This window comes from Ostrea edulis, chromosome 1 (genome assembly GCF_947568905.1).
Source record: "Ostrea edulis chromosome 1, xbOstEdul1.1, whole genome shotgun sequence".
NCBI classification, from domain to species: domain Eukaryota; kingdom Metazoa; phylum Mollusca; class Bivalvia; order Ostreida; family Ostreidae; genus Ostrea; species Ostrea edulis.
In genome coordinates, this window is record NC_079164.1 from 68,521,486 (window position 1) to 68,533,874 (window position 12,389).

At 34.8% G+C, this 12,389-nt stretch overlaps 3 protein-coding genes and 1 long non-coding RNA gene across 6 annotated transcripts in view; 2 read left to right on the forward strand and 2 right to left on the reverse strand.

Annotated features, from left to right (window-relative positions):
• The window catches only part of LOC125645985 (uncharacterized), a 5,764-nt gene extending 4,446 nt beyond the window's left edge, over window positions 1-1,318 (forward strand). For both annotated transcript variants that reach the window (XR_007359512.2, XR_007359513.2), the window contains exons 2-4: window positions 467-617; window positions 743-823; window positions 997-1,318. This is a non-coding gene — a long non-coding RNA (uncharacterized LOC125645985). The remainder of the gene's footprint in view (window positions 1-466; window positions 618-742; window positions 824-996) is intronic.
• The window catches only part of LOC125645494 (serine-rich adhesin for platelets-like), a 275,270-nt gene that overhangs the window by 206,069 nt on the left and 56,812 nt on the right, over window positions 1-12,389 (forward strand). The window lies entirely within an intron of this gene.
• The window catches only part of LOC125683914 (scavenger receptor class F member 1-like), a 223,124-nt gene that overhangs the window by 129,352 nt on the left and 81,383 nt on the right, over window positions 1-12,389 (reverse strand). The gene's annotated exons all lie outside the window — the stretch shown is intronic.
• LOC125677990 (uncharacterized) overlaps window positions 1-12,389 on the reverse strand; it is a 208,064-nt gene that overhangs the window by 11,776 nt on the left and 183,899 nt on the right. The window contains exons 2-3 of one of the 2 annotated variants that reach the window (XM_056158168.1): window positions 5,589-5,653; window positions 5,271-5,405 (exon numbers count right to left, since the gene is read on the reverse strand). In XM_056158168.1, the coding sequence (XP_056014143.1) occupies window positions 5,271-5,405; window positions 5,589-5,653 (200 nt within the window). Of the gene's footprint in view, window positions 1-5,270; window positions 5,406-5,588; window positions 5,770-12,389 lie in introns of those variants that run through there. The other variant, XM_056158162.1, reaches the window with a different exon arrangement.

A 12,389-nucleotide genomic window follows, 5' to 3' on the forward strand; every position in this document is an offset into this window, starting at 1 on the left:
ATCTCCAGACAAACTGCAGAACCAAATTGATAGTCTTACCAAAGCAATTGAAACTCTGAATACTAAGTTGAGTATGACAAACAGATATTCAGGGGCGGATGGAAGGCAAGACAGATTTAGGTCACCAAGTCCAGAGTGTGCTCCATATCGCTGTCCCTTATGTGGATGTCAGTCGAATTGTACTTGAGACGGACAGTCCATACCTGGCGGATACGCCATTGCTGAGGAAGTTGGCCGACTGAAGGGGATTTCCTTGAAGGAGGCGTTGTGTGCTACCAGAAGGAACACTGCTCGTGTTTACGAACGATAATTGTTTTCTTTCTTTTGTAAATCATTTCGATGTAAATTACAAGTTAAACTTATATCATAATGTACAATATTTTTTGTACTCTTTGATCCTTCCAGTTTCAATGTTAAAGGTTAATTTCTCATCTTTAGATTTTGATGATATGCATCTGTTTTTAAGGAGGGAAGGAGTGTGGTACAATTACCCCTTCATACTTTAACCCTTATCATCGGGCTCGGGATTCGATATAACCTGATTACACACACCAAGACGCACACACGCTGTGCCAGGCTCCTCTCCGGCCTCGTTTGTCTCGTGTATCTTAATCCAGGTTTGTGGGTAAATCAATATTGTAAACTCTTGACGATCGTAGTGATTTACTCGTCTCACGACAGTATGTTTGGATTGTTTTTTGTTTGAAAATAATGGAATTTGTTTCATATTTTTTATATTCAGAAAGTGATGTGTCTACTTTCGGTTTTAGTAGTTTCTTTGGTGGTAGTTCAGAAAGTGATGAGGGTTTTACGACGTCAAAAGGTAAGTTAGAACCATGTATATGTTCTTAACTCGTAGATCGATTGACTTTATACACTTCTTGTTTTGTCATATAAATGTTGAAACTGCGGATGGAAAACGCAGTTAAATGCAAAATTGTCAATGTTAGCTTTTAATTTAACATTATATTTTAAGGTAAGTTTTATTCTACATAGATCGAGAGGTGTTTCGTTTGCCTCAAGATACAAACTATCTACAGGAGAGGATCGGAAAGTTCCTGTGCACAGTCGTAATCCTTGATGGTGAATTGCATCGAGGGCTTTGATATAGGATGTTCTTGCAGCACCATATACTATACAGCCGTAGTTTAGTTTAGATCGGATTAGAGAGCGATACAGATGTAGAAGAGTATTTTTACCTGCTCCCTGTTGTGTTTGCAGCAACTTTAAATACATTTATATCAAGAGCTTCTGTACATATCTCTTTGAACATTGCTATATGAGGAATAAAAGAAAGATTATTATTTTAAAAATGACACCTAGGAACTTACACTCTTTTACAACTTTAATTGGAGTACCATCTAATTTCAATTGGGGATCAATTCCGAGGGAATCCGGGTTAAAATAGGTCCTCAGTAAACCCTTGCTTGTCGTAAGAGGCGACTAAATATGGCGGTCCTTCGGATGAGACCGCAAAAACCCGAGGTCCCGTGTAACAGCAGGTGTGGCACGATAAAAATCCCTCCCTGCTCAATGTCCATAACAGCCGAGCATAGGCCTAAATTTTGCAGCCCTTCACCGGCAGTGGTGACGTCTCGATATGAGCGAAATATTCTTGAGAGGGACGTTCAACAATATTCAATCAATCAATCATCGTTGCGTCTCCGTTTAGAACAGAATTGCATGCATGCAATTTTAGTTTTGGAAAATTTAAAACCATTTTCATCAGCCCAATTTTGGATTTTGTTTAAACATAACTGTAGTTTTCGCTCAATGGAGTTCATGTTTTTGGATTTATAACAGAGAACATTTTTATACAATGATTTTTCCACATTTTACATATTTTTGTACTATATGGAACAATCCAAACAATGCTGAAAATGTGAATAAACTTTTTATATTGCGAAAACGAGCTGCAAGGGTAATTCTTAACATCAGAAATTTTGAAACACCATCTAATGTCATGTTTACAGAACTTAAATGGTTGCCTCTATCAGATTACTTTGTCTATAGAAAAGTCATTTTAGTGTATAAAGTTTTACATGGTTTAATGCCAGATTATTTATGTATCAGAAGTCAGTCAGAGGCAAACTAGAAATTCTAATTCAAATATATTGTATATACCCAGGGCAAGAACAGAATATTTTAGAAGATCTTTCAGCATTTCAGGGAGCACAATGTGGAATGTCTTGAGTGAAATATAAGAAACTCAACAAGTGTTGTGTGTTTTGAGAGAAATTATCTTGGAGATTATCACTATACTTTTTAAGCTTCATTTTGTTCCTATTTATCTTAGATTCATAATTATTTCTTAAGTTTATATGTATTCTACTTCTTTTAATCTGTGTTTATTTTACTAATATATGTCTGTACATGTATGTATGTTATATGCAGGACCATATCGAAAACTAGCGTTATCGCTAAATATGTAATCCTGGATAAATAAAGGCTTTATTATTAAATATTATAACAAAGTCATCGACATATAAACTTCCATGGAAGTCGTTTTTAAGAACATCAGCTAGGCTGTTTATTTTTAAAACTAAATAATGTAACCGATGAAATACTTCCTTGTGGCACGCCCATATCTTGTTCTAAATTGTCTGAAAATTTAGATCCTAGGCGAACATTGAAATGTCTATCACTTAAACAATTCTTGATGAAGTTTGGTAAATGCCTATATCATGGAGATCTTCTTAGGTACCGTATTTCCATGTGGTATCGTATGCTTTTTCTAAATAAAAAATATAGAGACGACATACTCTTTGTTAACAAAGGCATCTCGAATATAGGTTTAAAGTTATGCTAACTGGTCGATTGTGCTTCGATTTTTCCTGAAACCACATTGTATATCAGTTAGAATGTTCTTGGTTTCGAGAAACCATACCAAGCGTTCATTGATCATCTGTTCCATGGTTTTACGGGTACTACTAAATAGAGTACCTTAGAGTACGCTGGTAAAATTTCCAAATCTAATGCAATTTAAATGTTTATATGTATACCGCTTAAATCAGCATGATTATAAAATAATATTGCATTATTTGTCACAAGTGCTTGCTTTTTAACGATATTTTGACCCGAAAACATTAAATCTATTGAAGATTTACGGCATCTCGATCCCGATTATTAGTATTTTGTTTGGAGAAAGTATTTGAGTGATGTGACATATTACACCTGTATTAAACCCAAATACCAATGATTTATTTTCAAGGAATTCTTTGTTCAGTTGACAATAAAAAGACTTAATACTTCCAAAATAAGATAAAGGCGTAATCTTGGAAATTTAGATGTAATGCCCTGGTAATATGTAGTTAAATTTGATCGAGATCGTTATCAAACGGTAAACTGTAACTTGAAATAATCCCTAAACTAATGAAAACAAACACAATATATTCCAGATATACATTTATTAGGTTAAATTAAAGTATAAACATCCACGAACAGCGGTTAAATTGCATTAAATTATAAAATTTTACCAGCGTACTCTAAAGTACTCTGTTTAGTAGGACCGTGGTTTTACATACACAACTTCTTAAGGCTATTGGTCGATAATTATTAGGATCTGAGTGAGCCTTTTCCTGCTTTGGAATAGGAATAATTGTAGCCTGTGACCAGTAAGATGGGGGAGTTACCACTTTCCCAGATCATGTTAAAGATTTGCAGAAGACATTCTTTGGTAGGTTTAAGATGTTTTATGATTTCATAATAGATCTGATCCGGGCCTATAGCTGTATCATGAAACTTTTCAAGATATTTTAACAACGCATCATAAGTAAATGGTTCGTTATAGCACTCATTGGTTTCAGATTTAAAATCCAAAGTTTCCTTTCTTTACTTTCGTTCGAAATAAATTTTTTGCTCATGCATGTTGTCTTTTGATGTGTGTTTGGAAATAGTATTTGCTATACTGTTAGATGTAAAATTTATAAGGTACCAATTTTGATGCACCAGATGCGCATTTCGACAAATAATGTCTCTTCAGTGATGCTCAACCGAAATATATCTTTCTTATATGTGACTATTTGATTTCCTACCTTTAGATGTTGATATTTTTACCGGAACCTATTCCTTTTATTTTCCTTATCACATTCCAAACTTTATTGATAGGAGTATGCGAATTTAGATTTGATATAAATGTTTTCCAGGATTTACGTTTACTTATATTTATACTTCTACGAGCATTTGCTCGATATATGTGAAAATTATTCAGAATAGTTTTTTCTGCTTTTTTGCGAGCTTTGATTGCGTCACTGCATTCTTCTGTAAACCATGTTTTTTTTATTTTGGTAGAATTTGTCGAGGTTTTAGGTATGCATTTATTTGCTATTTATAATAACGTTTCAGTAAATGTTTGATTGGGGTCTAGGTGGTTTTCAATTTTTTCAGCTGTGATATCTTGCAGACACAGAGCTTCGAAACATGGCCAATCAGATATTCAACAATATACATACAACCAATCGGCTTGTTTCTGACTACTTAGTGCATTAATGTTCAAACAAGATTTACCGGAAGTCGCACTCTTCTCCATATTACTATGTAAGGATTGATAGGGTCATAATGGAGAGTTAATGTCACAATCCCGTTATATGACATAATATATTGGAACAATTGAACATAAATGTAGACTAACATTCATCCTAATAACTAGGATACAGATGGGACAGATCAGCTAGTAACCTCTCACGTGATATCACGATTCATGACATACAATAAAATTGTTTTCATGGACTTTACAAAAAGTAACACTAAAGAAACAAAATAAAATTAAAATTGGTCTTCCTTTTGTTGAACACCACCTAGTTTCTAATTAATACATGTACATGAATTATAATATATGAGCTATTTAATGAAATTTATTTCATGATGGTTTAGAGATGCTTCAAACGAAAGCAATTATCCAAGTATAATTATCGTTTAAAAGAGCGCTTATCGTTTTGTTGTCGCGTTAATCAGAACGTTGACTCTTTATTTTAAAAGACAATTGTAATAGACTAATTATAAGCATCATATTTGTTTTCACAGACTTCGAATAAATTTACAGAATATAAAAAACACAGATGCGGAATTTGAATTCCATATTGTTTTACTATACATAGTTTCTAATTGACACATGCATATGTAATGCTAAATGTCGCGTTTATTGAATTACATCAGATTGAACAATGAGCATTTCTTGTATACTGAAACAATAGTTTATTAACTATATGGGGTTAATTGAATGATGGTATAGTAACTTTATAAACTAAAGCGATACATTTACCGATACTCACTTGTTTTATTGATACACCCCTTATCGTTGATACAGTATTCTACCGTACAGTTACATTCTTTCTGACATCGCTCGCCATAGCTTGGGTATCTGCAGGGCAGGGAACAATTATGACCGTAATAACCAATTGGACAACCTAAAAATTGTGTTATTTTGATTAGTGAAACTTGACGAAATTAAACTTATTTCAAATAAAGAGAATCAATGTAACTTCCATTGGAAATTTAATTACATAATTTAGATAATTTTTCACATGATTCATCATTGCTGTAATTCGTATGTAAAACTTTGGCTTCAAATTGTAAAATGATTGGATTACTTTGGCACTGATGAGAGTCCTTATCCCAGTAAAACCCTTGGAGACATTCTTCTACACTGTTGTTCCTATACGTAAATAAACGTAAAACAGCTTCAGTATCAAAATGTTCATGATCAACATTTACTTTGGAATGGCACTTTAATATATTTACAGACATACAGAAAATAAAGTTATAAATATATTTCAGAATGTGGACTTACTGTGGTGAAGTTGTATTTACAGTAACGAACAGTATGGATAAAAAGACGGCGACGACAGCCTCCATCATCGAATGTTTTATACAAATTAAATACACGGAAAATTAAAGCGTATTTCCCGGTATACATAATAGCAAGAGCGCTAAGAGGAATGTCGAAGGTTACACCGACCGTCTGACTGACACTCTTACTTATTAGAGTGTGTTTTGCAGATACATGTATATGTACTTATATTTGATTAATAATATCACAATGACATGCCTTACTGTATCATGACATGATATACAAGGTGTTATTGCACAGAGCGATATTTTGTCCCATAATATTTTTCGCCAAAGCCGGTTTTTGTTTTCCTGCTTTGCTACTTCATTCAGTTTTGAATGCCCACGCATAGGATGTTGAAATGGGAAAAACAAATGAAAGGCAAATATTCTTTGTACATGTATACATTGATTGATTGAATATTGTTTTACGTCCCTCTCGAGAATATTTCACTCATATGGAGACGTCACCACTGCCGGTGAAGGGCTGCAAAATTTAGGCCTATGCTCGGCACTTATGGAGCAGGGAGGGATCTTTATCGTGCCACACCTGCTGTGACACGGGTCCTCGGTTTTTGCGGTCTCATCCGAAGGACCGTCCCATTTAGTCGTCTCTTACGACAGGCAAGGGGGTACTGAGGACCTATTCTAACCCGGATCCCCACGGGATTCTCCGTATACAGGATTACAGAGGAAATTCTTTGTGGTTTTGAACAACATTGATCTAGATCTAGTCCATGTTTCTGAAGTCAGTACTCCTACTAAAGATGTAAAACGTATATCCAAAGCCAAAATTACATTTAATTCGAATGCAGTTCATGATAGGAATTGCGACCATTTTCTTTCCACTGAATCAAGAAAGAACCAGAGCCACAAAGTACTAAAATTGGCCCTTTCGCCAAAATAAATGAGACTTTCACAGTTGATGCTCTAGGATTTATAGGTTATAGAACAATTTATTTTACAACTATATCTTTTCTAGTTTTCGTTTTACAGTCGTTTAAACTTTGTGTTGTTTTTCAACAGAAAAGCTATATAACGTCATGGTGTTGACGTTATGAGAATCACAGTGTAATGCACAAAAAATAGACGCATAGGTTAATATATATTTTTGGGGCTTATTCTGGTTGTAAATCACAATTGTTAAAATTTTCCCCGCTATATTGGACATAATTGAAAAATCGTGATCAAAAATTAAAATTCCTTTCAGTGAAAAGACCACAGCAAATAGTATTGTTTTACCGTCTATCTCAAAGACGAGTTTATATTTTCAAGTTTCATATATCTATTCGTATCAATTTCCATTAAAATTGATATTAATTGACGATAAAAAAAAAAGAGAGAGAGACCACTGTATAATTTTGGTTAAACTTGAGTAATTATAGTAACTAATTAGAAAAATGGATTTTTTGAACATCCACCTCGTAAACTAAAATTTTGAAAATAAAACACGGTGGACCTTTAAAATTGTCGGCACCTCTGAAGTCTTAATTTTCTGAGCGAGGTAGACCTTTACCTAAAAAAGATGATAAATACTAAGCGAAATATTAGTGGGTGAAAATTAAAACATATAAAACGGCGACCTGTATATATTCATACATTTAATGATAATATATATTATTGTAAATTTAGAATAGTAATTTAAAAAAAATGTACCTTCACTGTCTATCTTTAAAGAATTATCATAGTGTCGCTAAATAGATTTTAATTATTTCTAAATAGAAACCTCAACATGTTTGTAAATCGGGATTATTTCTTGTATATAGATATATAAAAATATTGATACATATCCGTATGCAGACTTCCCCCCAGACGTTCACACCTTTATGAAACGCCCAAATTCTCGACAGCTCGTACGTGTTAGTCGGCACATTGTTTCACAGCACGAGCAGCACGAGTTCACCAAATAAGAGACTTTCAGGATCATTTGACTTTAAAAATGAACAAACGTTTGATAGCTAGGCACGTAACATCGGTTTAAAAAAGAGAGGGGGCAGTCCTAACTTGCGCCAGCCGAATAATTTAACACGGAAAAAAGGGAAATTAAATATATCAGAATGAAGTGGAATGGTTAATAATAAGAAAAATATTGTTCATTTTAAGATTTGATTAAACTTCCCGTACCTGTATACAATTACAGATCTCGATCGATCGATCGAAGTTATAGATTCAGTACAGTTGTATAGCGTGTATGAATAGACACAAATAAAATGCAAATCGTCAAATCATTTTGTCTGTAAATTTTTTGTGTAAACTAGTTCCATTTGACACCGAGATTTCAAAACATCCTTACAGCAGACTTGCATGGGTCCATGTGGCGATCTATCCACTGCACACTTACATGTAAAGAAATTGAATTCGGGAGGGTGATTGGGACATTTTGAGTGGATGAAGACCACCATCCACCACCGCCACCACACATGTACACAATTTAATGTTTTGAAGATTGGACAATTTAAGCACAATTTCCTGTTGCTATTGTAGGCTGGATAATTAAATTAAGATATATTTATTGGCAAAACACATGTCCAGTTTATTAATTGGTAAAACATATATAATATAGCATTCAGCTCGTCTGTCATAATTTAATTTTACTTGTATCACGCAATTTGACTTGTTGAGCAAGCTGGAAAAAAATTTGTTTATATTGAATAAATGTAACTTGGTATGGGGTCACACCTCCTTGACAACCAAGATGACACTACTTTTCCTTTTCTAATTTTACATTGGACAATGGAACACTGATGCGTTGATAGGCCTTCGAACTAGGCCTATGAAATAGAAAATCAACGAAATTAAACATGCACAATAAATACTGTATTGTCCCCCCCCCCCCTAAAAAAAAACAAAACAACAAAACGCAGTCTTTAAATTGTTTACAAATAAAGTTACATAAAAATAAAAAATAACTCTTGACATGTTCGACGATAGCATATGTGAAATTAAAAAAAAACAACAACGGTATATCGAGTATTTTCATATGGGGGTTACTTGATCCGCCTATCGAACCATAAAATGCGTCATGAATGTCTTACAACAGATGACGTCATGTCTCATCGATAACATGTGGATTGCTATCTATGAATTGCTTACATAATTTACTGTGTCGGATTTAACTGACGTAATGCTGCATGTTATGTTAAGTCATATTGTAGTTTAAATTTTGAATTCCCTTTTGCCTGACCAGGTCATGCTAATATTCAGTCCGAAACTTTGAGGTACTGTAAATCAAAGAAGGACTCGCTACCAATGTACGTAAAGTTAGGTTAAATAAAACCGTTATTTCGAATGTTGACAGTCTAAAGCTGCGTAGTAACAATTTTGTAAAATAAATAAAGCAAACATTAGTCGATATGATATCAGTACCATACCAGAATACTTGCGTGAAGCTTGAATATTTTCCGATATATCCCAAAGTGACAGAAGACGCCATGTACATTTCAGTCAGTAGGCCTAACAGTTTCGGTAACTCGTTTCGTTCAATGATAATGTTTATGATAATAATGTAAAACTACCAAAATTGAACACAGTTTTTAAGCAACGATGCAATGAAGATGCTTTGTGAACGATTTTAAAAGATGAAAACAACTAGGTATTGAAAATGAACATCTATAACCTAGTAAAAGGGCAAAACACAGCGCAACCGAAAACTATTATTAGGTGAGGGAATTTCCCTTGCTTTAAAAATAAATACCGAACTAAAATGACCTATATACACGACACGAAATAAAAAACGTAGTTTCTTTCTCCATAAGATACTTAAATCAGCCATATTATCTGTAAAATTCAAGTTTACCACCACCAGCGCATTATAACCGTGATGTTTTTCAGCAATCCGGAATATCGTTTTTTGAAAAATAAAAAATAGTGCTCCTAGGTCGCCCTAAACTATTTTTGCATTTATGGTCAATTGAAAAGGTGTATATTATAAAAATACTTTAAATAGTTTGGGCGAGATGAAACCAGTATGACAAAACCTTTACAAAATAACCAGTTTTTGGTGGAAAATGACAAGAATACGGTACCATATCCGGTTCTAGTATCTATACAGCTTTAGTTTTGCTCAAACTCCGTACAGCGTCAAATTCTCCGGGACTTCTTTCCCCTACGAATAATGATATTGGAGTTGTAGCGTAACGGAACATACTGAGCTGACCCGAGCTTGTAGTTTTGCTCCTATTTTTAAAATCTAACATGTTTTTTAAGCCCCGGATTCTGATACATATTTATAACACCAATACTCCTATTCAACACTTACTTTCATTTTTATATATTTTAAGGGCCATAATATGGGGTTTGTGAATCAGGTTCTTTAAGAACCAAAATATAATCTTATACATCTGTATGCCTCATATGAGAAGAGTCCGTCCAAACAGTGAAAAATAACCCAACACTGTAATGTAGTTTTGTCGAATATGTCATTTATTGAATGACATAATGTAAATTGTTGCGTACAATGTGTAACAAACTATTAAGGAGGATCACCTGAATAAATAATACCTGCTGAAACATGTACATAGGTGTCAGGTAAAGTGTGATCCCCCTTTGAGACTGACTAGAAAATTACATGTAGTGAAAGTACAAATACAAGTTATAGAGTACAATGTACATGGAACATGCATACAATATATACATAAATGAGTTAATCCTTGGAGGCGTCCAAAAAATTGCGCCACAAGACCTCACACAGTGAGGGATTCACACCGACCAATGAAATGTTGTTTTATAGTTCTGATTAATCAAATAACCAGATAACTGAGAACTAATTTGTTATTCTGGTAGTTAAAACTTCTGATGAATATTCTAAAATTCCTATTGAGGTCCATTTGACTTCTGAATTCCAAACAGTTATCAGTGAATAAGTTACATGCATATTTAGATATTTATTATCTTTATCATATTTCCTACTGCTTTGTAGGTACGTACAGGAATACGAAAGGCTAAAGTAGTAAACCCCAACATAAAATCCGGAGGGAGGGACCCTAAGGCAGTTGATGTCGAGGACTGCACCAAACCATCTTCTGGCAGCCCCTGTAACTTTGATAATTCCAAATGTATTGACTCTGTGTTTCCTTTGGATCAAATTAAGAAAGATGAGATTGTACAAAATGGGCAAGACAAATTCTTTCATACATATGGGACCAAGGCATTCAGCTTCTACTTGGAAAGAACCTTGCTCTAACAGGCAATGAAAACAACACGGTAGACGGCAGTTTACGGGTTATAAAACATCTCTACGTGGCAAGATGGAATGTCTCCACAGGCCATCTCCGACGATGGGAGTGACAATTTAGCCACACTGATCAGCTACCGCCCATCTCAAGCCGGGCAGTCTACAGTCAGTAAAGTGCTGCTCTGCCTTATCTGCTGCTGCAATGGGTCTATAGAGATGGGAGTAAAACCAAAATGTAGACGTAAAACCTTCCACCAAGCAAAAGAATTCTGCCCTACTAAAACTGTTCACTTAGAATGGTAGGATAATGACCACCGGAATGAACATCAGAAACCTCGACAAGACGGAACACCTGACAAAGACTGCGTTCATTGTGGAGTTAACAAGACTGCGTGTCGACATTGCTGTCCTTCAGGAGACCAGGCTTGCAGACTCTGGATCAATGAGGGAAGAAAACTATACAGTCCTGGGTATGATGAAAAGGGAATTCACGGCGTTGGCTTTGCTGTTAATAACGGACTACTAAACAAGATAAGCACACCTAGAGGAGTTTTCTGAACGAATCACTATCATGGAACCGGTAACAAAATCTAGGAAATCCCACATAATCAGTTTTTATGCTCCTCCTCTAACAACAGAAACTGAGAAGAAAGATCGACATCTGCTTTGTTCTAGGATATTATGTTGAAAATGGATATCAACGGCAAACTTAACACTTCAACTTTATGACAAACGGGATGATTCGAGATTTTCCAGCGTCAACTTCCCATACTTACGTATGTAGCAATATTCCATTATCACCTGCATATGGTGTTTATATCTCTCAACTGATTCGATACGCAAAGGCTTGTTCTGCTTATGATCAGTTTTTAAACTGAGGTAGGCTACTGACAAGCAAATTGATGTTACAGTGGTTTCAAAATTTTCGTTTAAAGTCAACATAACAGTCTACATTGTGGTTTACCAATACAACCTGCCATTGGGTCAATTGCTATCTGACGTGATTCATAGCAATTGTTAGCGCGTTCTTTATACACTAAGTTTACTTGATCAAGATATAGGGCTCACGGTGGGTGTGACCAGTCGATATGGGATACTCCTTCTAGGCACCTGATCCCACCTCTGGTGTATTTGACCAACTCTTAAGTCTGTATTCCATATAGGAGTTATGAAATTGATCTCTGTAAGTTATATTTGCTTTTTCACACTTGATAATGTGTTTTGAAACTTAATATGTTTACTCCCATATTTTGCCTATAACTTCTCAAATACTAGGTATTGTCATGAGACAGTAATACCCGCACGCATGTGTTTGCCTTTAAATATACTCTCCGTCCCATTGGTGGATCTAGAGGGAGTTGTTGGGTGCTGCAGTTTTTCAACATATAGC